The sequence below is a fragment of the Ptychodera flava genome, chromosome 14 (genome assembly GCF_041260155.1).
Source record: "Ptychodera flava strain L36383 chromosome 14, AS_Pfla_20210202, whole genome shotgun sequence".
NCBI classification, from domain to species: Eukaryota; Metazoa; Hemichordata; class Enteropneusta; family Ptychoderidae; genus Ptychodera; species Ptychodera flava.
Window position 1 is genome coordinate 12,409,812 of NC_091941.1, and position 24,104 is coordinate 12,433,915.

General features: G+C 40.7%; 2 protein-coding genes across 3 annotated transcripts; both read right to left on the reverse strand.

Moving 5' to 3' along the window:
• Nucleotides 1-385: 385 nt before the first annotated feature.
• Nucleotides 386-11,671, reverse strand: LOC139149389 (cholinesterase-like). 2 transcript variants are annotated; one of them, XM_070721121.1, is made up of 3 exons: nucleotides 7,602-11,671; nucleotides 1,751-2,010; nucleotides 386-1,118 (listed from the first exon to the last, which is right to left on the reverse strand). In XM_070721121.1, exons 1-3 carry the CDS (start codon nucleotides 9,104-9,106, stop codon nucleotides 994-996), a joined length of 1,890 nt encoding a protein of 629 aa, XP_070577222.1. In that variant the 5' UTR covers nucleotides 9,107-11,671; the 3' UTR covers nucleotides 386-993. The 2 variants fall into 2 exon arrangements, with proteins under 2 accessions (XP_070577222.1, XP_070577223.1); XM_070721122.1 differs by having other exon boundaries at nucleotides 386-1,197.
• A 765-nt stretch (nucleotides 11,672-12,436) lies between these two features.
• On the reverse strand, nucleotides 12,437-21,188 carry LOC139149390 (acetylcholinesterase-like). The gene is made up of 3 exons (XM_070721123.1): nucleotides 18,652-21,188; nucleotides 16,496-16,695; nucleotides 12,437-13,954 (listed from the first exon to the last, which is right to left on the reverse strand). Exons 1-3 carry the CDS (start codon nucleotides 20,301-20,303, stop codon nucleotides 13,848-13,850), a joined length of 1,959 nt encoding a protein of 652 aa, XP_070577224.1. The 5' UTR covers nucleotides 20,304-21,188; the 3' UTR covers nucleotides 12,437-13,847.
• Nucleotides 21,189-24,104: the final 2,916 nt, after the last annotated feature.

Here is a 24,104-nt window from a genome sequence, read left to right on the forward strand (position 1 = left end):
TCTGCCCGGTTCATTTGTCGGAACCTGGATATTTCAATATCTGTCTGTGTAGAAGTTAGCAGTATTGTTATTGGTTTATTATGATGAATTGAGACGGACTAGGTACAGGAGTTATGAATAACTCTGATGGCATTAATCTAAACATTCAGTTATTTTAATGCAATATGTTCGTTGCATCTTCTGGTTGTAAATCACTGTACAGCACAAACTAGGAGAAATCCCATACATAGCGCACCAACAGAAACAAATATTTCGACATATATCGGCGGGTTTATTATGCTGTTGACAGCTGCATCATAAAACGATCGGGATTACCCCTGGCTTCAAGGGCGAGGATGGGAATCATATTAAAATCTGAAGGTGACAAAACTAATGACACTTATAGTTGATGTGTGATCAAACATTATTTATTGCGATTAATGGTGGCAAAGGTATGCTGGAAATGAACTTTGACCCCGTGACGAACACAAAAATATCAATTTCTCATCAAGCACACTTTGAAGAGTATTTTTTTGTATTTCTGTGTCATGTTTGCATTAATTTTATTGTGAAGATATACCGAAGAGGTTTAATAAACAAGTTTTAAAAAGTTGTTTGAAAATTTGCCACACAAGGTGAAAAAACACGCCCTATAGCATAATGTAAGATATTTGTACTATATCATTGCTTATATTTGCCAACAAAAGTATTCTTGAAATTCCTCGAGATAATTACAAATACCAAGTTTCATATTGATTGAATTAAAATGTAATTGTATTTTGGATAAGATAATTGGACAATGCAAGCGATTTAAAAATATTCTTCTACCATACCGTAAAAACACTCGTTTACCTGCCGCGTGTAAATTTAAAATACTACAAGAAAATATACAGAGAAAGGCACGTCGGGAATTTGCGAGTCAAGATTACAATTCTGTGGTTGGCACTGATGCTTCACTATCACTGTACCGCAAGTGAATTTTGATTTGAGATCTGCTGGCCAGTTCGAAGACCCCTACGTGCACGCCAATCCGTAGATGCCGCTGCTGATGACGCACAAGACGAGACATAGTGACGACAGCGACATCGATGATCCTGAACAAGCGTGTCTCACGGCCGGAGATTCTTTAATTCCCGGAGCTGAAAAATCAAACGGGCGGTGATACGTATGGAATGCCATTTCTGTCTTTGATACGCACGGATACTTTCAAGAGTGTGGCTGTTTTTCCTTCTAATACTTTGTTGATGTATGCATAACTTCCGTGTCTTTCAATCGAAATTCCAAAAGAAAGATCTCAAATTTTTTTAGCAATGCTCTTAGACCACGATGACACTTTTGCAGTGTATGTTACCCATTGCATCAATTGAAATGCTCTAGTAATAAAATATATTTTCTTTTGGTGTTTATGGCTTAATGACAACATTTTTAGATTCGGGGAACTTTTTTTATAAATGTTTGTCTTTTTGTCATTTTCAGATATCTTTGTGGATTAAATTTTGCCCATCCAGCCTCCATTACAGTATCAAAATTATGTTCTGAACATATGATGACGTCATAGACGTTAACTAGACAAACTGGCGGATACATGGGAAGACACAGGTGTCCCTTTCTCGCCATCACCTTGAAATTGACAAATTGTAAGATTTCCTGAGGCTATATGTGTCACATTGCGAGGAAAGTCGCCGTCTGTCAAATTTTAAAAACGATTCATTTGATTGATTTAAAATGTTGCATTATGTCGGCGAGAATTCAAGAAGTTTTAGATAATTACCTTTTACAATAATAGCCCTTTCAGTTGGTCCCATTTCAATCGGTTCCTCTTCGGCTCCGACTGATTTACTCTCAGAAATACGTTGTATCTCTTGTTCTAGTGTCGGGATATACTCCTGCCAGAACTCACAGTACGGCGTTCTTGGGAAGGTATCGTTTATGGTGAGAGCTCTCTCGGCCGCGCCGTCCAGCTTAACGTATTGCCTCTCGGCCGCGGTATAACGCGGCCAGTTGTTGTCCTCAGCGAGTGTGTTTGGATTGCTTGAAGAGAGAAGAAAAATGGGAAAAATTCATCGATTTACATGTCGAACGGATGTTTAGAGACGAAATTTAACATAATTCATAATCAGAAGACCGCGCTTACCACATCGAGGTAACTGTATTGTCTTGTCAAGTGACAGTATAAGTCATTCCCTTTCGAGGCCCATACTACTTTAACAGCAATTATATGCGCGTTTTCGAGTTTTTGGGGCATATCACTTGATGTTTCGAACTGTCCAAGTTCAAGATGATTTGAAACAAAATATTGCCACAGTTGGCAAAATGAAAAACTCATACCAGGACGACAAAACAAGTAAACAAGGAGACGATGGTTTATTAGCAGTACATGTTGTTTCCAAGCACGCCCAACAGGAAACAGTGTAGCAACAAACACAGTAAAGACGTTTAAACCTACACGGTTGACAGTTAAAACCGGTATCTATGGAGTCTTGCTCGCGATAATATGTTTCTATGCAAGAAGCTGGTAACATAATTGCTTCCCGCACAACTGTCGGTTGGTGAAGCTCTTCACGAGTTAGCTTACCGTTACGGGAAGAAACAATATACCCAGACCAACCGACAGTGTCCGCACTAACTCTGCTCCGTTCTACTTTGTCTCATCATAATGGCAATGCGTGGAAAAACATGAACAAACAATGCGCAGATAGTTATGGATTCATGGCCCGACCACTAATGAGGTATAGTGATAAACCTCCGACTATATCACCCCGAACCTAGTATGCTTGAAAAAGGACATGCTTTATGATATATGGAGCAACGGATATCAATGTCGTGAAAAGAGTGCTGAACATAATCGCGGCAGGAGCTAGGATAGCTACAAACAGCTCCAACAGTACTTCCTCTCAAAATTGGACACAAGTTAAAGCATATGCTAAAGTAAGTTGTCAGTGTCGGACGCAGACTTGGTGATAATATTTGTAAATTGACTGGTTGACTTAAACTGAACAATCTCATACATACTTTATCCTCGTAACTAGCTTTGTTTAGATGGAACTTGAGTCACCACCATATGATCGGACATGTGACGTCAATGCAGTTGCCCTGCAGTCTGTTCGTTCGACCGATGGCTGGAGGGCAACATGCCGAAAGCCGCAAAGTATGCGGTGCTGAGTGAAACAGTAAATTCAACCGTAGAGCTCTCTGGCTTTTATCAGCGTGGCTGTCATCAATGATTAGCTAAATTAGCTGTTTTTTGCGATCAGTCAATTTTCAAGCGTGACTGCACTTGTCGTCTCATTCCACTTATGCAAAACTTGCAGCATGCTGCAGGTACAAAAGCGGCTTTTCTTCTCAAAAAAAGACTTTGCCAAATGTCGAATTTTGTATTTATATGAGTCAGATTTGGACGTGGGCGCAAGTGCGTTTTCCCGGCGGTCTAAATCGTCTGACGGGCACTATTCTGCTTTTGTCCTCGAATTACTGCCTCGACATAGGGGTCTAATTAAATGGTGCATTTCATTTCGAAGGAGGTTGACGTGCTAAGGCGAACACTAACAAGGAACTTTTATTCAGTAATCTTACACTTTGACAATATCAACCCACTTTACCTACATTCTAAAATGTGCAACATTCAATTGTTTACAGGGAAGGTGTAGTCAGAACTCTGCTCAAATGTTGCCAGGGACACCTACGACCGATGTAAAATCTGTATCTAGGCACGGTGATAGAGGGACCGTGATCTAGGTTACGTTGGCGACTGATGAAAGTTAAAACATGTTTGTTAGCAATTAATATCGTAAAATTTAAACGTTGTAGCTATGTTGATATCATGCATGAAATACATTGTTTATAAACAAGAAAGTCGCACATGCGCAGTTCACCTCCCTTTAAGGTTGAATCACGGTCCCGCCATAAAATGGAGGGACCGTGGTAAGATGCACCTCGGGGACAGATAGTTGGACTCTCTAACTTTTCCAACTCTTTTCTGATCTACTACTTGTGGGGGGCTCATTTTGAAGCACTCAATGTGAGAAAACTTTTCACAGTCTTAGTTTTTCGAAACTCGAAAATTTCATTTTTTCTCCATAGAGTTAACTCACGAATGGCGGCCATTTTAAAGTCCAAATATCGTTAACTCTTGGGGAATTTGTTCTTCTAGCACCACAATTTGTGCGGTGACCCCTGATTTTCATTCTTGATTTTGAGAGAGAATGGTTGAAAGATTACTTGAGGAAAGTTTGAGCATAAGTTTAAGTCTGTCACTTTCGAAGCGCATACTACATACATACATACATACATACATACATACATACATACATACATACATACATACATACATACATACATACATACATACCTACCTACATACATACATACATACATACATACATACATACATACATTCATACATACATACATACATACATTCATACATTCTTGCAAGATTCATAATCATTACCCTCATGATCATCATTGTTGCCTGTGATTATACACCCTTAGATACAACATACAGGCAGGGTTCAATCAGTGGATCGGATATTGAAGCGTCATAAAATCAATCAGCTTACAGGTATAGAATGACGAAGACAGGGTAAGGTTTTAATCTATGTTTGTGTAAAAGGAGACATTGAATTTGTATAAGTCATCGATCAGTCAAAACTGCTCACTGCATATTCTTTTATATGAGTCCCGTAGCCATGGTAACCGTCCGAATACTTCCTTCTCGGGGATGAAAGCGCCTATTTATATTAGCGTGACAGGACTCGGGAAGTGTGTTGGTTGACTTAATAAGCGTTACAGATTTATTTTAAGTACCAATTAGTAACTGAAAAAAGTATCGATGTGGTACGTCTGGACGAAGGTGACCTTGAAATGTAAATGAATAAAGAAGGCATTGAGTCCCGAAAGCCCTTCCCGCAAACAAACGAGATTATTGCCCGGGAATTAGGCCGTGTCGTGTACGTTTTCAGTTTTCAGACTGGGAGGCTTTGCTTAAATGCCCTCTGATGGCCTTTGCCTCTTTAAAACAGTATTTCTCTCAGTCTCAAATGTTTTCGAATGCACGACCATCAGAGTTTATTGACGTCACAACCCTTGAGTCGCATTTTAAAACATCGTTTGGGTCAGAGCTAGCTTTAACTGAGATAATTTTAGGAGCTGCTGTGCGAACGCCTCCCCGTGATACGATATAGGTCGATTACTTAAATATATTTGGGTGATAGTGAAAATAAGATCAACTAGTGAACACACGGAATGACAGTTTTGTCGAGCAATACAGTCAAACAGCTGCTTGAGTCGGTAACTTGGCTTACATATGGTCGCTAGTATAAGCGGCCTTGGATGAAAGGGAAAGTTCAGCCAGTTGGTCATTGAGATGAGGCTAATGGCTGAAGTGTTGATGAATCCGCAATTATCACAAACCGATGTGCAGTTATCACGAATTTGTAACGCCGCTTCTTGCGTGTTTGCAAGCATTTAAAGCACATGAGTGAGACCCTTGAAGTTATTTCTATGCTTCGCGAAAATGAGCAAAATAATAAGCAAAATAATAAGTAAATGCACGTGACTCAACGAAAGTAAAACGAGTAGAGAAATAACAAACATTTAATAGCGTCAATAATGCTTTCACCGGCTGTAGACCAAAGTGATCAGTAGCACGATGTGACCTTGTCAAAATCTTAGACAGGTGCATATTTTAAGTTTAAGGATGTAACTATTTGACCTTTGACTTTACGAAATGGGAATTCATACCGATTGTTTTCTTGGTTGATTACCTTCTGAAGGGTAGTGATCCAAAATGATAGATGGGCGTGAAATGATGGCATGATATATTGTAGCGTATGGGTTTTAAATGGTTCCCTACTCATGGTTTATATTCGGGACCACAATTTAATTCCATTAAAAAAGTCTGAACATATTTTTTTTCGTCAAGAAAATAATACAGAAATGATTGAAATTATGGAAATGCGCGTTAAAAATTGCCATGGGCTGTTGACAGTCCCTCGAGCCGAATTTTGCCGTATCGTCATATTTGGTCTTATAATAGCATAATCGTTTATGTGGTATGCAGTATTGTTTGCGATGGATGCCCGCATGTTGGTGGGCCGGACGCACGAAGGGAGCTGATCGCTGCTTTTAGTAACATTCGGTCTGAAGGTCGTGCTGTCACCGTTACCAGATATGCTCTCTCGTTTCAACAGATGTCGAAGTTGTCTGTTGATTGACACGTTTCGCTGACATTGTTTCAACTGGTTCGTGATGCCATTGAATTTGCAATTAGTGACTACCTGACCACATACCATAGAAAAGAGTGTCTATGAGCTGACATGAAACTTCAAAATGTGTGTCATCATTTGCCCATTACTTGTTCTGGTCAACACTACCAGTAAAATTTCATCAAATTTGATTAAGAAATTTTGGAGATATAAGCATAATTAAAAGTTTATTGTTATGCAAATCATCATTTATTTGACATGAATCTGTGGCATGTATGTATGTATGTATGTATGTATGTATGTCTGTCTGTCTGTCTGTCTGTCTGCCTGTCTGTCTGTCTGTCTGTATGTATGTATATATGTATGTATGCATGTCTGTCTGTCTGTCTGTCTGTCTGTCTGTCTGTCTGTCTGTCTGTCTGTCTGTCTGTATGTATGTATGTATGTATGTATGTATGTATGTATGTATGTATGTATGTATGTATGTATGTATGTATGTATGTATGTATGTATGTATGTATGTATGTATGTATGTATGTATGTATGTATGTATGTATGTATGTATGTATGTATGTATGTATGTATGTATGTATGTATGTATGTATGTATGTATGTATGTATGTATGTATGTATGTATGTATGTATGTATGTATGTATGTATGTATGTATGTATGTACCTGTGCATGCATCATGCATGTATCTATGTATTTGTCTAACTATCTATCTATCTATCTGTCTATCCATCTGTCTATCTTTGTATCTATGTATGCATGTATCATGTAGGTATGTAGGTACTAGGTAGATAGGTAGGTAGGTAGGTGGGTAGGTAGGTAAGTTAATAGGTTCGCGGCTATACGCATGTCCGTTCGTATGCACGCATGCATGCATCGGGTAAGATCGCATTTTTCCCAAAAACATTAATCTGCCCAGTATTTTCGTCGCCCAGTTATAAAATGGTTTTGTGGAATCACATTCTGTTAACTTTCAGCCAGCGATATTCCAACATTCAAGTGAAGATTCCCTGCCATTAGTATATCTTGTGGTCGGTGTTCACATGGCGGGAAGACAATAGATTGCAGAAAATTTGACTCACAATTTAGAAGCATCAAATTCTGAGGCTGCCATTCATGTCATGTTTGGTTTGTCGTATAGGTTAATTTGAAACTTTATGGGGTCCATGAGTTGAAACAGTGGCCTTTAAAAAAGGCATGTGGTCATATTCGACCCATTAAATTCTATTCTTCCCGAGCTTTGACGGTCTAGATTTTATTCTCCTTTGAAAGTTGGTGTAGAATTACTGTATTCAGCGACCGGGGTCAACATTTTGTAAATTAAATAAATACATGTATGACCAGAAAAAGAGTCTCAATGGTAGTATATTATGGGAGATAAAGTATGGAAGAATTTGTATTTTACCCGTATTTTGCGAAGTTTCCCCAATATTCCATGATTTGCCTGCTGACAGCGATGTCCACTTCGTCTGTATCGCTTCTTTCCTGAATCAGCGGGTGTCCAAACACGTACGATATCTCATCGCCGTGAACTGTTCCCATCCACGAAGGCCAAGGACTGGCTGATGACCGCTTGCCGAGTTCATAGTAATACACTTCGTTTCCAGCGTCTGAGAATACGTTGGCGAACTCCAGGCTTGGGCACTTCGCTATGTAGTCCCCGTAAAGATCGTTCACGGCGTTTCGCAGTTTGAAAGGGTTGTTTTTGTCGGCCCAGTCGGTGTATTGGAAAGTTGCCGCCTGTTTCACAGAGTCCTGCACACCGTAATAACCGTAAACGATGTAGGTAACCGCCAATCTGAATTGCTCGTAAGTTATAGGGCTTTGCGTTTCCACCGAAAACCCCGGTGCCACTCTCACCAAATCTATCATCCCTTCGTTTTTCACGTAGCCAATAATTATATTAGCATTCTTCAAAGAGGCCGTCGACTTCAGCAGGTTCGGCATGGTGTCATTGACGAACGTCCCGTCGACTACGGTGAAGTGGAGGCGGTCGGCGAAGACGTCATGGGTGATATTGTGCGCTGACTGACGACGTAGACAAGCCAAAACGGCAGTCTCGTTGCCCTCTTCGGTCGCGCATCCCAAATTATTGATAAAGGCATTTGTGAAGTACACAGAGAACATTGAATTGACGACAGGTTGCAATGGGGGAGAATTTGGCACCCCACTTTCTACTATCGCCCGGTTGAAAAGGTCCCTACTCATCGGCGAGAGAAGGTGAAAACCAACGCTGGCTCCACCGGCACTACTACCGAATATTGTAACCAAATCAGGATCGCCACCGAAACTTGCGATATTATCCTTAATCCATCCCAGTGCCATTACTTGATCCATCAATCCCATATTACCAGGAATTTCCGGAATTCCCAGCGCCAGAAAACCGAACGGACCGAGACGATAGTTCATCGTCACCACGATGACATTTTGTGTCGTCGCTAGAACCTTGCCGTTGTACTGGTGAACGTTTGCAGTGCCCCAATTAAAGCTACCACCGTGGATCCAAACCATGACAGCCATATTTTCCTGCCGTGGATAAGGAACCCATATATTCAAAAACAGGCAATCTTCGCTGAGGGACTCAGTGGTGTACCACCAAGACGTCCCCGGATGCTCCAAGGCATCATCAGCTTTCTGCCAACAATTGTTCCTAAACTCTTTCGCGTTTCTCTTGCGGTCCCAACTATGTCGCCATGGTTTTGGTGGTGCAAAGCGCAAATCCCCGACAGGAGGTTCGGCATACGGTATCCCGAGATACTCGTCGACTTGCCCCTCCAGTACCCCAACTCTATTTCCTCTGAGAGCTCCCCATCGAATGCGCTGGACGACGGCTTCGTCGCTATGGATACGTCCGAAAATAACAATCGCCAGCAGTACGATCTTCCACGGACAAACAACCGCAAACTGCATAGTTTCACAGTTCTTGATCGGAACGCCTTGTAACGAATCCAAATTGCGTGTCAACGGACCACAGAAAGTTCGACGAGTCGCTTGTCAGCATCACCAAATTTGCGTAGAGAATGACCCTGAGCATTTAAATACTGGTTTCACTCGAACATCGGGTTGACTTACTGACGAACTTTTAATCGAGATGGGGTGCCAACGCCGGTCGTCCTCAGTAACTATGTTTTACTGGTCAGCGCTCGATGTTATGTCGTTTGTGGAATGTTTTAGAGTGAACTGCTCTCCAGATAATCGTACCCTGTGACTTGGATGTGTGCATCATCAACCAATGATATGAACCTTGTATGCTTCGGCACTGACAGCAGGAATTTTAATCAGAGAACGATAGTGAATATTTATTAATCACATGACACAAGATTCTTCTCCCAACTCGTTACAAACAAGTGTCGGAAATACGTTTATGATTAACAGTTTTCATTTCCACCAGTCATTAAGAGGTATATGCCATCCCACTATATATCATACTTTTTTCTGGATTTGTCGCAAGCGTTTATTTATAGACTTGTTTATGACTTACGGCGTCCCACATGTGGCAGCTGTAAGGTCGAAACCAAGGTTGCATCATCGCGTCACATTTAGACCGTGACAACAGGGACAACTAAAATACACGTGACATGAAGATATATTAATTTGAAACTGTGTAACCGACATAATAATAGATTGGTATTACATTTGTTGCGACTCCAAACACAATTGAATGGAGACACACAGGCTATTAACTGTGCGTCATGTAGCTACTGGACAAAACAACAACATACTTTGAAGGCCACGTTGCACATTATTTTCGTTTCCCACCAATCTCGCAATTATTTATTCAGATTTTTACCCTGAATTATCAAAAAAAAACATTCGAAAAGCATGCCAACAAATTAATGCACAAATGACAAGATTGTATACACGGAACGCTAAAGACTTTCACTAAAAAACGTCCTGTTGTTCTTTAGTTGATTATTTCGTCACGAAGGCAAACTAGCCCGTAGTACTGTTAATGTACAACCTCACACGGTAGGACAAAAAAGGAACACCCAGGCGCAAAGATTATATTTCCTGTTTAGGGGTGTACCATTTGATTTCTGCGGGGGGGGGTGGTCATATTATTTCCAAGGTTACCTTGAAACAAGCTTTCTTTGTCCAGTAGGGTCGAAGCATTTTTTCTGTAAAAAGGCAACATCAACGATTGGCAACTATGGTATCACGCACAGCACAACTATTACCCAGAATTATTTTTGTACCATTCTGTTTGCTTTTTTTTCCTGCTCTGCATATATGCAGTAAGGTAAGGTGAAGCATATAAAACATTGTTTAACATATTTAGTAAAAGTGCATTTAGATATTTCAAAATAATCATTAAATTACCATTAAAGTCACATATTCTGCTGGTACCTTAGGGAAGCAAGTTATGACAAACTGAAGGGGAATTCTCTGAGAAAAGTCAGTATTTAAATTTCTTATGTCATTTCCATTGGAAAAAATCAATATCCTTCTATATAATAAAACAGGCGCAACTGGTCTCAAAAATTTCCATCACATTACTCTGTACTGATGAGGACAATTTGCAGAAAGTTTTACAAAAATGCTACCTCCTCTCTCGATCTAGCATGATTTTCTAAATCGTTTAACTGGGAATAGTGAATATGTCTACACATGGGAGACATTATAGACTTCCAAAAGGAATCTCCAATGGTACAAATCATAATGAGTCATGGGATATAGCCAGTACTGTGTTGCATCACTAAATTTGGAAACGACCATGACTGGTGTCTAGAATGTGGGTGCATCGTGCAGGCCTTCCCAAAAGAGATCCTGACAAATTATTGATTATTTAATGTATGCAAATCAGGCAAAGTGTACTCTGACTACCTAATCTGCAATTTCCTATAATTTTTGGTCTTTATTTTTTAATTGGAAGTCATAAATTTTCCTAGAAAAAGCTTATGTAGTTCTTTTGAAATTCACTTTGCTGGTTCCCACAGATGTTCACATTCAGTTACTTCAACTTGTATTATGTGACAAAATTAACTGTGGTGGTTTTAGGAGCTTAGCTTTTCAGATATCAACAAAATATCCTGCAGAAAATGCTTTTCTGATCGACCATGATATCTTGAATTGTTTGAGATGAGATTTAAGATCCCAAGAGATAATTCTGTGCTTGAGTATATGCTGAATGCTTTGTTCCAGAAAGTTTGTATATGATTTGCACAGCGTGTTTTTAACGTACATGTAGTCAGTGAGGTCAATGCATGGCTTCTCATCATTGGCAGCTCTGTCACTCTGGTTTGCTAGATAACACTTTTGATTGGCAAGCTTCCATGCCAGCGACCAAAAAAGGTCCGATTCCAATCGGACACAAGACAGAATATCCGATGATGAGTGTAGATACCGTAACAAGTCCAATCATCCCATCTAGAGAACTTGCCAGTCAAAAGACGTTATCTAAATTTCATGGACACCACTATTGTCAGTATTAATAGCTCTTTGAAATATATAATATTTGATACCGTGAAATAAATTTGACTGAAAACATAGACAACACATGTACGTTTTATGACATTAAACTGGTCCAATAATCATTTTCATTCAAGGTAATACATTAACGTAAGTATCCTTATGCACACACACAGAGGGGTAAAGAGGAGGGAGGGATATACAACCACAGGGACATGGATGGTGATATTTTGCGCAAGTATCAAATTACAACTTTCTAATCAATGACAAGATGTCAACATTGGCCAACCATAGCGCCATCACTAGTCAGCCAATTCACTCGATTGGTTATCGATTACAACGATTACAACATGAAAATCGTCAATTTCCGTAACAAACGACAAACAACCAAAAACTATTGCCACAAACACTGGGAAAAGCAAAGGAGGGCTCAATGATTTTTGGTTTATATTGTTCTTTGTGATCATCAGGAAACTTCATTTGTTATTTGTCGATTTATGTATTCTTAAAATATTGCTTCCAGAACGTTGCCTCTGTGGAAATATCGTAACCTTCTCGCTCTCACGTTCAAACTCTCTCTGTTCATTAACTTACCACAGAACGAGTGAGCATGATGTACAGAGGACCACGTAGTGGATAATCGTAACAGTTAGAGTGAAAGAACGCAGGGTAGCCAAGTGCTTGTTCCTTAGTAAAACCGCCATACTCTTGCACAATATTGTACTCGTGTACGACGACAACTAGAGTGAAAACAACACGAGACAAAAAATAGACAAACATAAATTTTCCGCTATTATTATTCATTATCAAGAACATAGACACACAAACAAGGGTTGTTATCAATTTTTAATCAGCGAAAAAACGACACATCTAATTAATTAACCCCTGTGGGTAAAGAAGGAGAAGTAACTGGAAAATTACATCAACGTTGGCTGGTGACGGCGAAAGATGGCTAGCTGTTTTCAGGGTCATGCTGATCCTTATTTTTGCAGCACTTTGAACCGTACCAGGGCGCCTCTATCACACACACAGTATCATAATCTCCGCGACAATTTATTGAGTAATTTGATATGTCATTGGCAATATTACGCCTACAGAGACCAACAACAACGGAACATCGTTACGACAATGTGTGTTTAATAATTGGTGGACTAAATAAAATTGTGAACAATTATCGTTCGTTGTTAACAGTTACGCAATGAACATTAATTCCCACTAGTGACGTGAAGATATGACACATTATAGAAACATGGTCTCCAGAAATGCTAGCATTTACCGGACTTGTCAACCTGCGGTAATTCATTTCCGCTAATGTATCGCCAAGCTTTCCGTGCAGGATACGATATATTACCTACTAATACTTGGGAGCTTGTCCTTTCAACAAGCATCAAGGCTACGCTCCTAGCTTTAATCTGTTAGGACTACTGAAGAGACACGAATACATTTGACCTATTACTGCCGACTAAAGCAACTAATGATAGACCTGCGTCAACTGCTACACATTGGGTTATATTACGAACTAATCATTTTGCTTCCCCATGGCTTAGCTAGTTCCATTCTTTGAAGATGTCGCTTTGGCTTACTTGCTCTTCAAGGGCTTCTATTTATTATTCTATGGGATATTAAGTAGGAATGGAAACACAGTTCTTTACATTACATATGATTATTCAAATGTACAAATGCGGTTTTCGTTCTGTCTTAGCCTATAGAGACAGTTATCTTGGTAAGCAAGTCAGTATGTACTTTGAAATCACTGGTGGTTTCCGTCACGTCGAAAACTTATTTCATGATATTTATATTGTTGCAGACGGTTCCTTATCGACTCATGACCTTAGTTCTTGGTATGATGTGTCTTGAGAGAAGACGTTGATTCCATCGTAGACCCGTGCTATTCTCGTCATCTTTGTTGCCATGACTCCCTGATACGTCACAGCACGTGTGACCCGTATGAGTCCGCTAATCATAAACTTGAGCACTATTTCCTCCGATTCGGAAGAGTCTGTTCACTGTCTGTTTCTTTTTTGGCAGCGGTATAAACTACAGAAGAACCGCCTTCAAAGCCGGGGCGCAAGATAAAATATTCTGTGGCTATTGGGAATTAGGACTAAGTGCTGTTTCCATAACAACTTTGGTATACTTATGAATGTGTGTAGTTTCGCTCGCGACGGCTCGACAAACCATGGCGGGCTAGTCTGCACACTGTCAGATGATGATGTATTTTGCCTATGTATGGCACATTTTTTCACTGGCAAAACAGCAGCACAAAGAAAACGGGCAAACAGATCCAGCTTTTGCGCAAGGATTCAGTTCCCGATGATGAGGTGAAACAGGGTTGACTGGTCCGAGGAACTGCGAAGAGACGACAACAAAAAATTACCACCCTGCACAGAGAATGAGTAACGATTATCAAAAACACAACCAAGAACGGATCTCTCATAAATAAATGAAGAGCTTACCACCCAGCATTGGATTACCAAACAAATGCACACTACGTACATATCTAAAAGTTCAAACATGTAAATCTACTACATTTGTGTGTGACACTGGTGTTAAACTTTCCGATACAAGCATCACTTGAAACACAACTGTCAGCTGAAAATAAATCACGAGCTTCGCAATTGAGCTTCTCTATCGCTGAACAAATTTTGAAATGTGAAAGATGTGGAGATACGCATGCATTGATTGAGAAGGGTGCTGTAATTTCGCCGCCCTTTTTTGTTGAAACGGAAAATTGGTCGAAGACGGCATGGGGAAGGATACATATCATTGAGACTGAGAAAGGTTGAAAGTCTCTCCATGTGGTTAACACAAGTCTTGAAATATTGACACCAATTCGTCGAAGAAGAGCATGTTAGACTGATACTTGAAAGACATTAAGACTGAAGGTATTAGTAGCAATTGAATGTTATTCTTTAAACAGTGTCTATAAAACTGCCCCAGGTTTACGCACAGTTTTAATGGAAGATTTTAAAAGCGGGGCAGTTGTATACGAGTCAAGATTGTGGTCTGATGCGAATTCATGTTTCGAATTTCCAAGAAGGCTGAAAATCTGTAGCTTCTGGAGCGATATTTGGAGTAAAAATCCGGTGGCGCAAAGTCCAAATCATGACAGTCAACAATAATTAAAATCAATAAATTGAAAAAAAACAAACAAACACCGCAGTTCTTTTCTTTTGAGATATGATCGATGGGGGTTTCTCACAAGACGTACGTATAATGACAGCTTTGTTTTCTGTGAACTTTTAGTTTATGTTACGATTGTCCCTCTTTATGAAATCTAAAGGATGAAATTCCTTAAAGCTTTCAGTCAGCGATGAAACCAGTGTGCAAGTCGTTACCTTTTCAATGACAGCAATGCAAGCACGACTTGGATGAAAGAAAACTATTTCGAAAAACATTAAATTGAAACATTTGAAAAGATGAATCAGCTAGACGACACTGCAACGTGCATTACGAAGCCATTTGGATTTAATGGAGGTGAAATGGTTTAGATTAAGAACACATACTTGTAGGAATAAAGAATTTTAAATTGGCCGTACACGCACTGCAAAATGTGCAAACAGTTTACTGCGAACACAACAGATGTTATAGCGGTCAACAGGGGAAATGAGATGAAGTGAATCGACTGCTGAAATGATGGTTGAACAATTGATTGCCTTTGAGGTCAACGTAACATTACAGAAACACTGCAGTACTATCTTTCGTCAGTCACTTCCCCCTCCTTTATGAAGGAAATCGATATGTTAGGTCTGGGAGAGTGCAAGGCAATTATGTAAATGGCGACACGAACAGCTTGACATCTCACTGACACAGACTAATGTTACGTCATAAGCTATATAAGTCGTGGTAAAACGGATCGTTATTAGCTAATCAGCCTATGACAGTAGGGGACTCAATGCAGTACTAGACCTCTGCAACCCAATTGCTGAATTGGGGAGGGGGCGTGGGGGGGGGGGGGACAATCCCATCAATCTATGCTTGGTTCTAACTTCTGCGTCTGATCTTTTGCTTCTTCTTTGTAATTCTCTATAGTACTCATTTTACGGAGTGAAACGTGCCAAACAACAGAAGCTTTACAGGAGTTTAAGTGGCTTGTATATCTCAATTAGCTGCAACTATCGTTATTCCAAAAGGTCACGTCAAATTACCGTTATTCAACTTGTCAGCACAGACCCTTTATGTCTTATGTCCAATGTCAAAGTTGACAAATGAACGTAGATCAGAATGATTTTTATCATACAAGTACATTGATGGCGCAAATGCAGCGATCTGATTGGTCGAGATGACGTGAAAATAGCCATGCTGCATTCGCGATTTAGGACGCCTGGAATACGCGGGGGCTCCCGGCTGAAAAAAAATCAATTTTTCATGTTTCACTTTTAATAGCAATAAACCAACTCAGCAAATGGGTATAGCTCTCAATTTTGAAGTTCACTCGATGATGTGCGCTCGCGATATACGTTGTGAACTTGTCAGAATCTCGTGGTACACCGTACGCTTGGTGCGCTTTATCCCTAAAATAATTGCATGTCATACACAGCCTCATGTGTCGTCATGGTACATTTCTTCGTCTTTAAACTGATTTCAGGGAAAAGAACAAGAAAATGTCCTTGTTTTTAAGGAAACAACTAAATAAGTATATTACCACATATTATAGCTATTATTTCAACTAAAATATGCCAGTCCCTTAAAACACCCCCCAACAAAAAACAACAAAAAACAACAAAACAAATCAGAAGCTAATTCGTCCACGCAGCCCATAAGGATATTAAATAAATTGTTAAGTAGCATAGAGCCACTCAATTGAAATGAGTTTCTATTTATTGAATAGCATTTCGTCTTCGCACATTTTAATGCTCGGAATGTAAAAGCCAGGTGCATTTTCATTACCTTTAATTTTGGTTGACTGTCTCAATCTTGGCCAGAGCTCCCTCCAAAACTCGCAGTATGGAACCCGCAGGCCTCGGTCAACGGTTGAACCGACAGATGTCAACCCATTCAGCGTCACGTAGAACATGCTATCTTTAGAGTAAGGCGGCCAGCTGCACTCAGCAACATCCCTGCATACTTCTCCGCTGTCATCCGGGGAACTAGAAGCAAATAAACGAGTTAGTGTAGACATTGGTTCGGTAGACCTTTCACTGTGGCTGATATGGACTAAATAACGCTCCCACCTGGAATGGCTGTACGCGCCGCACAAGTGGGACAATTTTATCGAAGTTCACGACGTTGACATGACATTCACTCAAGGGATCTTTGTATCTCGAGAGCGATGTTCCCTGTACGATGATGTTCACCTCAAATGACGGTTACAGCTCACAGGATGGTTATCTGTAACTTTTGGCGTTGATGGCAGTATCAAAAGAATCATACAGGAGAATTTAACTTAATTTTCGGAAAGGAAACAAAGCCTGATAAGAAGCCGAAAGTCTACTAAGTCGATGGAGTCAATGAGTTTGTGACCACTGCGAAAATGCTGGAAAAAACACCAAAAGTATACCTGGTCTAAAAACGAATCTCTGAGCGGATTTCAGGAAAAAAGTGAAAGTTATCAGAGGCTTGGCATTTTAGCTCTGCTACTGTTTGCGTAGAGTCATTTAATGTATAAAAAGAAGGTGTACTTGAGTGGAGAGACCGTCGTGCAAAGTATATGAAAATGTCCCCCGATATGAAATGCAAGGTGGCGTCACCTTACTTTCAAACATTATTGTTGTTTACAGATGAACCGTTCGTCAGTTACTGTGTACTTTTTGTATGAACTGTCCTCCAATTGCACGAATCATTACAATCATAGCCATCCAATATCGTTGTAGGAGAAATAATCCCAAAACGTACAATGATATGCCAAATTGCCAATTATCACGAAGTATGTACTGCTTCACTTGGTTTTAGCAGAGAAGGTTTAAAACTTTTCTTGACCATTATATGATATATATGTTTAAAGTGGCCTTGTCGAGATGTATGAAGTTAAACTGGGTATATTAAGAAATGTCGACAGCTCCGGAAACTACTATTTTAATAAACGTAATGACTGAAGAGAGTCTACCAAATCCTTCTTTTCAGTACAGCTAAGTATGAATAAAGAGGTTTACACACAGCTCGAGTTTTACCGACGCTCATCATGTTCTTTTTAGGATGTCATCATTTGACTCGCATAATACTTTCACCCAAAGTTCTGATTCTCTGCAAAATGTAACGGCAGTGGTATATTAAGTATCACTGGTTGATGGACGAAAATAATTGTTAGCATTTGTAGAAGACAGACGTTTGACAGAAATAGTAAAGATCGATCGGTGATACATTGGCAAATTAAATATTCGACAGTCGATGGCTTTGACGAGTAACACCTTACTGGAGGTTGCTTCGCGTAAGTTAGAATGCTCCTCGAAAGTTTAAAGCGTAAACATCTGCTCAGCCTTTCCTGGATAAAACTTTCAACCACAATCTTACCAAACCAAGAATAAAAATCACGGGTCACAATGCAAAGTTTGGAACTACAGAAACACATAGCCTAACATTTACCCATATTTGAAATTCAAAATGGCGCCATCGCTGTGTTAACTGTATGGAGAAAACTAAATTTTCGTTTTTCAAAAAACAAACAAACTAGGACGGTTAAAACTTTTCCTACTCAAAGAGCTTTAAAACGAGCTCTCACAAGCGGTAAATCAGAAATGAATGGCAAAAATTTGAAAGTCCGAATATCTGTCCCCGAGGCGTATTCTACCTTAACTTAGGCCTAAAGGATGCTCTCGTTAGAGTATATGAGTAGCCTTGAAAGAACATTTTGTCACGTGGATAAAGAATATAGGGAAAGGACCCCTCTACTTGGTAAAGATCATTATTCAGTTGCATCATAGATCCAATCTTTGAGACTCATGAAAATATGACGTGCTTTACAGTGTTGGATTGGTATGCGACTTGATTGGAGGATAGCTCGCGTGATGAATGTAAAATACAGTGTGGGTGTATTAAGTACCACTCTGTCTGTGACGACACGTAGTGTTCAACATGATGTTAAAAGCCGATCCACATTTTACACTCACCCTGTTCTTGCAAAGTTTGCCCAATACCTCATCATCACCCGGCTCAGATTCTTCTCCTCCTCGGTGTAGTTGCTGCGAGGGCGCAGTGGGACTCCGAAAACGAACTCGACTTCGTCACCGTGCACACATCCCATCCACTCTGGCCAAGTGCTCATCGATGAGCGGTGGGTGAAGTGGTATACGTAGACAGTTGTCCTGTCTGATGACGAGTAACTCCTTGTATACTCGATTGCCGGACATTTGATGTCAAAGTCGCCGTGGATGTCCTCGAAAGCATCGCGTAGTTTCTCTCCGTTGTTCTGGTCGTACCAGTCGGTGTACATGAAGGCTATGCTATCCGCTAGAACTGTTTCCTTCTCCCTGTCGAGTTCGAAGCGCTCCCGGATAAACCGGCGGAAAGACGTGGAATTCAAGAGGTTTTCTTGGTCGACGACGAAATACCTGGGGAGCCTCACCATGTTGACGGCAGCCTCGTTTTCATTGACGCCGAGAAGGAGTTCAGTTCTTTTGTAGTCTTCCTCCGCGAGATACGAATCAAAGTCTTTCTGAATGAAGGTACCGTCAATGACGGGAAAGTGTATGCCAAAAGTCCACACACTGGTCGCAATGTCTCGAGGGTCTTTGGAGCGCAAACACTGCACGATTTCGGTAGCATTAAAGGGATCAATCACGTGAACTTCTTCCTCGTGCTGCCCATCTTGCAAATTCAAGTCTGCGCTATAATATGAATATGACTCAAGCCCGTCGTTTGTGGTCTCGTTGTCCGCTGTTTCCGAATCGGTCGTGCTTTCCATTATTACACTGGTATTACTACATCCTAGATCCAAAGCTAGCTGCTCGACATAGAGTTGCAAACTTTTCCACTCGACAGGTTTTAAATCGAGAGTGTTCGGGGTTCCGCTCTGGATGACACCCCGTCGAAATTTATGCCTACTGGCGGGTGACGACAGGTGATACACCACACTGGCGGCGCCCGCACTCTGTCCTACAAGCGTTACCCTTTCAGGGTCGCCTCCAAAATTCTCAATGTTCTGCTGAATCCAATCTAATGCCAACACCTGGTCAGTAAGGCCCATATTACCTGGTGCGTCAGAGATATTCAAAGCGAGAAACCCGAAGGCCCCTAGGCGATAGTTAATAGTCACTACGACTACTTTCTCCACAGCCGCAAGGATGCTACCGTCATGAGAATCCAAGGAAGCCGCACCCCAGAAGAAACTTCCACCGTGTATCCACACCAAAACCGGTGCGTTCCCGATTCTCGAGGTCGGACTCCAAACGTTCAGGTACAGGCAATCTTCACTCATTGGCTCCTTCGGTGTCCAGCTCGCAGCAGCGGAGAAATTCACGGAGAAGATGTCAGCCTGTTGCCAGCAGACGTTCTTGAAATAGGTCGCGTCCAGGATGTCTTGCCATGGACGCCTCAATGGTACGGCCCTCTTGAATCTAAGTACACCCACCGGCGGTTCGGCGTAGGGGATCCCCAGATACCTGTCCACACTCTCGTCTAATACCTGAAGACGAGTGCCCCTCACCTTACCTGCAGTAGTCGACACAACTGGCTGGTCCTCGGCTCGGCATGGCTTGATAAGCGCGGTCTGTGCGTACGTAACAAACACAAGAATGATCTTCAGCGTTACCCTTCCGGACATTTTGCCCCCGAAATGTAAGTTCCTTGTAACCTCGCGTTTTCACTGTAAACTGCCACTTTGATTTGTGTACCAATGTTTGTCTTTTGCCTCATACAGAGCAGAAACGTATATATATACACAAAGCTGAAATACCACGAATTCTTCTATATATAGGCGATCGACTTCAAACTCTCCTGTATCTGTATCTATGCCTATAAGGTATATGCAAGATAATCTGATTACCGACGCCAGGAAAAGTGCACTGTGAAGATGTTGCCGCAAGTCCCCTTAATAGTCAAACAATACTCTATATGGACTCTATGGACAAGTGGTGTCACTCTTAGTTATCGGGGAAAATGGCAAAATGCGACGAAAGAAAAATTCAGTGTTGATACCCGTAATACACGTAGAATTCCAATGACTTCATCCTTGTAATCGAGAGACCTGATGCCGACTTTCCACATTAACGAGGCAGAGTGTGCACATGTGGCATTTGCCGCTGGATATTGCCGCAGCCTTACGAAAAGGGAAACCACATTGATCGGGTCAGATACCTGCTCGGTCGCAGAATTTGAAACAGCTCCGAACGAGTGTACCGATGAACTGCTTTGGCACTAGGCGATAAAATGAGACTCAATCAATAAGCCGCGACTTTTCCTTCGGCGAGAGCAGGCTAATTCAAATAACTGCTTTTGAAAGCCTAGAGGCGGAGCGAGGGGAAGAAGGAAACAAGTCTGCCATTCAAAGAGCTAGTCGATAATAAAAAAAAAGAGCTGCACCATCTCAGCCTCGTATGTCTTGTATGGCAAGCTAAATCCTGATTAGTATGAGGCGAAAGTAGCTACGATTTGACCGGACATGGTCAATGTAATCTACAGGAGCGTAAGACGATCAACGCGAGCGCAGGTCGGAGAAGGAGCGATTCTTCGGAGATTTATTACGCTGTCATTTCGCTCGAACGGATGCTCAGTCGGAAGTAGCGTGAAATAATAAGCATTACGTTATTTAATGGAAGATTCATCAGAAAACATGAGTCAGTCTTCTCTTGAGTGCTGCATCATCGCGCAAATTACTTGAATGCAATCAATGGGAAAAAATCACGCGATCAAATATCTTTCAGCACCTATAATTGCATGCTTATCTGAAACGATTTCTGTCAACATTGAATTCTGTGCGAGCCACATCAAGCCTGGCCCCTAATCTGATATATTCCTTTTCTTTTTGTTGGACAATTCGTATAATATCAAGACCTTGGATACATTGGATTCGCCAGGTTTACAAGGTTGCAGCAGGCGTCTCACCGTTGACATCTTCCGTCAAAAGATGGGGCCTTGACGCTTTTCAGATGCTTGACAAAAGAGACGCAGATGTGTTACCGGCATAAGATATCACAAATCCAGGACTATCCCCTATTCCCAGCTAATAACGCAGTTGGTCCGCCACAAGTACCTCCTTGCCGCGGATATGTCATTGAATAGGCTTCCCATCTATAATTACACGTGAGATTGATGGCAAGGATAAAGAGCTTATGGATCAGCATATCGGAAGGGCTGGTCTTTGCTGTCAGTATTAGAAAAGAGTGCTGATGGAAAATTTACAACACAACTGCCCTTTGAGATATCGCTTGACTATTACTCGCTGCTGACTACCCCAAATCTTATCAGAAACATCTGCTCTTCGTCCATTTCAATAACGTTATAAAAAATGCACTTCGCATTTCATGCGGGCCGGGGGAGAGTTTCAGACAGGCATCGATTCAAAATGGCAACCTGAAATATATCTGCAGCAGTCGCCCTTTTTGAAAGAATATTTGACACGCAGTTGTCAATTCCGTTGAAATTAAGCTAATGGCATGCCTGTAATCGGTTGCAATTTTCACTGAGAATGATGGATGGACTGTCAACGCGTACTTTCATGACAAAAGTTTGTTTTTTGTGTTCCTCAGTATATATATGTGTGTAGCCATCAGTTATCAATCTTCATGTCTTGTCGGTAATTGCCTTGTTAGCGCTGGAATGCCCATTTAACTCCAGTCGTGAATGGTCTGTGTCAATGCACTTTAAAGATGCGAAGAATCCAGCCACGAGATTGCCTGCGCCAGCATGTCCAATGCAGCATGCTGTGGTTAACTTTCTGTTATTTTGTGAAATGATATTTACAAACAGCCACGCGACTTCAAGAGTTGAAGTAAACGTTGTCCTTTGCTACGTGTGTGATTCCTAACATACTGGATGGAGTCTTTCTCGGGATCGAGGCCATGCAAGCTTGACATCAAAGTGATTAAACTGTTTGTAATCTTGTCATCGCAACACAAAGAGAGCAATACCGTCGCTAAGGTTACCGCACGGACCAGAGAGCGGAGTCATTTCAGCCTGTTAATGAGTATCAGGAAGATTCATCTTCTGATATATCATCACATGAATCAGTGCTGCCGGGATCAAGAGTCACCCATTACGTCATTAATAACACTGATCATTTGAAGTACTCGTCAAACGTATAGTTGATGTAAACTTTATACGGGGACGTGATGAGTTGACCTGCAGGCCTGTTGAATGAATGGCTGTAGAATGTTAAAACGAAAGAGCCAACCATCGCTTCAGGATACGCACAACAATTAACCTGAAAGCTCCGGGGCCATAACTTGTCATTTATTTTCCAGGATTTTTTATTCATTTCGTAGCAGACCGTTTTCTTCTTTTTCTCCTGAAAGCATGTCGAAACGTTCAGTGTCCAAGTTCTGCAAGTTGTCGAATGCTTTCTTTATCCAAGTAACGTCCAAACTTATAGCCGACAAATGTAATTTAGCTTAACACCTGCCGTTTGAATTTGAATTTTGGTGCAGAACAAGAAGCCATTTTTCTTAAACACCACAAAACTAATGGGAAGTTCAAAAATATTACCGCAACTTAGGTAGAATTAATATTAACAACGAAATGTATATCATAAGCACAGCAATTATGATATTTAAACCATCAGCTTGGTAGCAAAAGGCTAAAATACATTCCATGTACAATTTCGTGACGCCTATCACAACAAGTAACGTATTCACATTCGAATCACTGGATCAAACATTTTTTTTCTTTGAAATCTTTTTTTTTATTTATATAAACATAAAACAATGAACAAAACACGGTTCAAACATTTTAAAACATTTACAAATCATTGAAAACGATTTAGGCGCGTCATATCGCATATGACCGCAACATCTTACCTGCGTAAATTTATCATTTTAAATGTTGTTCGAGTTCTTTCCATAACAAAATACGAGTGTATGATTTCTTGCCAACGAACGAAGGGTATTCAAGACACAAAGATTGTTGGTATGGCTGACCCAGTTTGAGAAGACAGGTACAATACATGATGGTATTTATATCATTTACCGTGTGCGTGTGTGTGCGTATTTGAAACCGACTGTACTGTAGCTATTGATATATCTGTTATAATCAATTAACGCTTACATGTAGGCGTTTAGATAGCTGTCCAATGTGATACGATATGGAAGCTCTCTTGCAACTTATCTAAAATCTGCTACTTTTCCAATAATGGTGATCCAATGATAATTATCTCATCCTCTTATTTCATCATAGTTTGCAAGGACACTTAAAATAGTCGTGTGGTTTGTGTCATTCCAACCTGTCTGTCTGTCTGTCTGTCTGTCTGTCTGAATATGTGTGTGTGTGTGTGTGTGTGTGTGTGTGTGTGTGTGTGTGTGTGTGTGGGTACTGTTTTTGGCTACCTAAGTCCCTTTTCTGTCTGTCTCATGTGTGTCATTGTCTCTTTCTCTCTCACTCTCTATTATATGACATATTTATGATTATATAT